Source organism: Nanorana parkeri, unplaced genomic scaffold, assembly GCF_000935625.1.
Source record: "Nanorana parkeri isolate BGI_ZX_2015 unplaced genomic scaffold, ASM93562v1 scaffold2907, whole genome shotgun sequence".
Classification (NCBI taxonomy): domain Eukaryota; kingdom Metazoa; phylum Chordata; class Amphibia; order Anura; family Dicroglossidae; genus Nanorana; species Nanorana parkeri.
In genome coordinates, this window is record NW_017309175.1 from 68,878 (window position 1) to 72,471 (window position 3,594).

The 3,594-nt window shown below is 52.6% G+C and overlaps 1 protein-coding gene across 1 annotated transcript in view; it reads left to right on the top strand.

Annotated features, from left to right (window-relative positions):
- The window catches only part of NUMA1 (nuclear mitotic apparatus protein 1), a 62,716-nt gene that overhangs the window by 48,334 nt on the left and 10,788 nt on the right, over positions 1-3,594 (top strand). Inside the window, exons 18-19 of the mRNA XM_018574377.1 lie at positions 1,336-1,566; positions 2,453-2,625. Coding sequence (XP_018429879.1) covers positions 1,336-1,566; positions 2,453-2,625 — 404 coding nt within the window. The remainder of the gene's footprint in view (positions 1-1,335; positions 1,567-2,452; positions 2,626-3,594) is intronic.

A 3,594-nucleotide genomic window follows, 5' to 3' on the forward strand; every position in this document is an offset into this window, starting at 1 on the left:
ATCAAGTTGCCTCCCCTTAGCATGTTATGACCAGCAACTATTAATTTCTATATTTGCCTCTCTCGCCATAAAAAGCCCTCGGCATGGTCCTAAGTGTCCTGCAGATCCACAGCGCCAGGAGGATCTTCAGGTGTTCAGGAACATCATTTCCAGAAACTACATGTCCCATATATTTGTATTAGTTCACCACTCGTATCCCATTGCTTTCTTACTGGGTAGGATTCTATGCAAATTGCATTTATTCAGTCCCGGCCGGGGTCAGCGTTCCTTACGTGGTGACGTCCCCTCTGTGGTCTCCAGTACGAATAGCTTGTGTGGTTGTGCCATGCTTAGTGTGGCACAGCTGATATTGCTGCCTTGGTTGAAACCCATATTGTTCACATTGTGATCGGATGGGGATCTGTTAGTGCAGGGGTGGCCACAATTTTTCATCTGGAGATCTACTTTTCAACTGACGAGCTCAATGAGATCTAGCAACAAAAAAACTACCTGCGGGAGGGGGCGTGACAGTGCATTGAAGTCAACCGGCCCTCTCTTCTCTCTCTCCTCTCTTTCTCCCTGTTTCTATCTGCTGTCTCTTCTTTCTCTGCTCTCTCCTATCTGTCTTTTCTTACCTCCACTGCAGCAGCTTCCAAAGTCTCCTCTCCTCTCTCCTTCCCATCTGCGGCGTCTGACACGTTCAGACGCACGAACACCGCGGGAGGACAGGACACAGGTCAGTGAGCCGATCGCGATCTACCGGTAGATCGCGATCTACCTAATGGGCACCCCTGTGTTAGTGGATACCCATCACCACCAATGCCTTCATCTGCTGCTTTTTTTTTTCTTCTTTTTTTCTTCTTCTCTGCATAAGGATGGTGCCATCTTTGTTCGGGGCCACCCATAGCTTGAATTGTGGCTGATTCAGCTGCATTGGGTGACATTTAACTAGTTTATGGCCAGTTTCAATGTAACTCGGGATCTCGAGACCCGCCAGCGTCCCAATTCACAACTCTTTGGGCTGGAATGTGGGTGGCTACCATTTGATGCATCCGTGTCCCATCCTGATCATGTGATCACAGATCCCGGTCTGGTTGTAGGGTAGTGGTGATGCGGTTGACAAGATGCCATGCAATGCAGCGTCAGGGAATTGGTACCGGCGAGGAGGAAGATCATGGGACTGCAGATTGAAGCTGATTCCCGGCCTTCCTGTCCGTCTTGCACGCTTTATATCGTCCCATTCATATTGTAAAGATCTTCTCAATCTGTTGACGCTATATGAATCCTATATAGTAATAAGCACAGGTTCAAAGCTACCCTACTCTCCAGTCATGTGACCTCTGCGTCTGTCCTCAGATGGAAAAAGCCAAGGTACACTATGATGCCAAGAAAGACCAGAACCAGGAACTGAGTGACAAGCTGCAGACCATCACCCGAGAGCGGGAGCATCTGCACAAGGAGAACGAGGAGCTCAAAAAGGAGTCCGAGCGGATCAACAAAGAGCTCCAACTGTCGCTGCGTCAAACCAAGGATGCCGAGCAGAACTGTAAGGCCCTGACCAGCCAAGTCCGCAGTCTGGAGGCGCAGGTGAGTTGCTGACATATCTCGCACAGTTTTCTGGGCTCAAGGGTCTAATGCCGAGGAAGCGTGGCCTTGTGTGGGTGGAGAGAACCCAGGCAGGAAGCTTGTGCAGGGAGAGAGAAAGTGATGGCATGGAAAGGGGGAGGCTCACTGCAGGCTTCGAAAGGGGGTAACGGGGCGCAGGCATGGAAAGGGGGTAACGGGGCGCAGGCATGGAAAGGGGGTAACGGGGCGCAGGCATGGAAAGGGGGTAACGGGGCGCAGGCATGGAAAGGGGGTAACGGGGCGCAGGCATGGAAAGGGGGTAACGGGGCGCAGGCATGGAAAGGGGGTAACGGGGCGCAGGCATGGAAAGGGGGTAACGGGGCGCAGGCATGGAAAGGGGGTAACGGGGCGCAGGCATGGAAAGGGGGTAACGGGGCGCAGGCATGGAAAGGGGGTAACGGGGCGCAGGCATGGAAAGGGGGTAACGGGGCGCAGGCATGGAAAGGGGGTAACGGGGCGCAGGCATGGAAAGGGGGATCACGGGGGGCGCAGGCATGGAAAGGGGATCACGGGGGGCGCAGGCATGGAATGGGGATCACGGGGCGCGCAGGCATGGAAAGGGGATCACGGGGCGCGCAGGCATGGAAAGGGGATCACGGGGCGCGCAGGCATGGAAAAGGGGATCATGGGGTGCAGGCATGGAAAGTGGGGGAAGGAGAGGATTTATGCAAAACTATGTAGCTAACTGTAGCGGTGTTTCTGAAACTTGCATCCTCTGTGAAGGACGACAGTCCGTGTACAGAATAAAAGGCTCCCCTCAATCCTCGTGGAGAGATTTGGCCTCCCGTGGGTGGTCTGGGCCCGGTAGTACAGTCACAGCAATGATTTGTTCTGATCCATTCTGTAGGTGGAGTATGCAGACCGCCAGCTGAGGGAGCTGGGCAAGTTCCAGGTGGCCACTGATGCCTTGAAATCCCGGGAAACCCTAGTACCCCCACGGGTGACCCGGAGTCGGGCGGATGTCAGTACGGACAGCCTGGAAATGAGTGATGAGGATGAAGACCCCATGAACTCCACCAGGTAACTGTGTGATCGGCTTCTTGGTGATCTGGTCGGGGATTTGTATGGAGACTGGTGTACAGAGGGAAGGACTGATGTTCATTAGTAGACCTGTAGAAGCTTAGGGAGGAATTGACTTGTGTTTTCCAAAGTCAAGGATGGGAGCGCCGGTTACTCCCACTTCAGAATAACTACCTTTCCTCCATCAAACAGAATGCTGAGACTGGTGTAAAGAGGAAAGCACTACTGCCAGAGTTGTCAGGCCACAGCCCCCCCGTCCCCTTCCTGTTCATTTGGCCCCTCAGCCGATCAGGTGGGGGAATGGGGGCATGTGCAAAATATGTTCCAGCCTTTAGGAACTTCTTGTTTGCTTTGGTAGTGACATCTGGTGAGTTGCATTACCCCCTGCCTCCCTGGGGTAACACTTGGCTTTTGGGAACTCCGGTGGTGAGGTCTTCCTGCCTCTACTCGCTCACGTCCACCTTGGAGTTTTAGGTGTTTCTCTACAGTCAGATAAGGCAGAACGTTGACTGACTCATGAACTACAGAGCCACCATATATGCTGGTGACCCCAATCCAGGCACCTGAGTATTCCGGCTTGGGGTCCAAATACACATATGGGGCCAATCAGGTTCTGTCTCATTTTCAAATCTTACCTGAGCAAACTGAAGAGAGAAGCTGATTGGTTGCCATGGCCGGCTGCTCCAGATTCTCTCTGCTCCAGTTTTGATAAATTTCCCACCATAGCTTCTTGGAAAACAGATGGGACTTTTCCGGGTTCTGGTCTTGCTTTTATTATTCACAGCGCACCCGCAGACACTCTTCCCTCAGGCGTCTTGTCATAGGAAGGGTTAGTCCTAGACTGAAGGACTGTGCACCTCTGAGTGAAGTGTCAGTGGGAGGAGTTTGTGCGCGGTTCACTGTGACTAATAAAGTTGAATGTGTGACCAGAACTTGGAGCACAGAATCTACAGTATTTTCCAGATATTT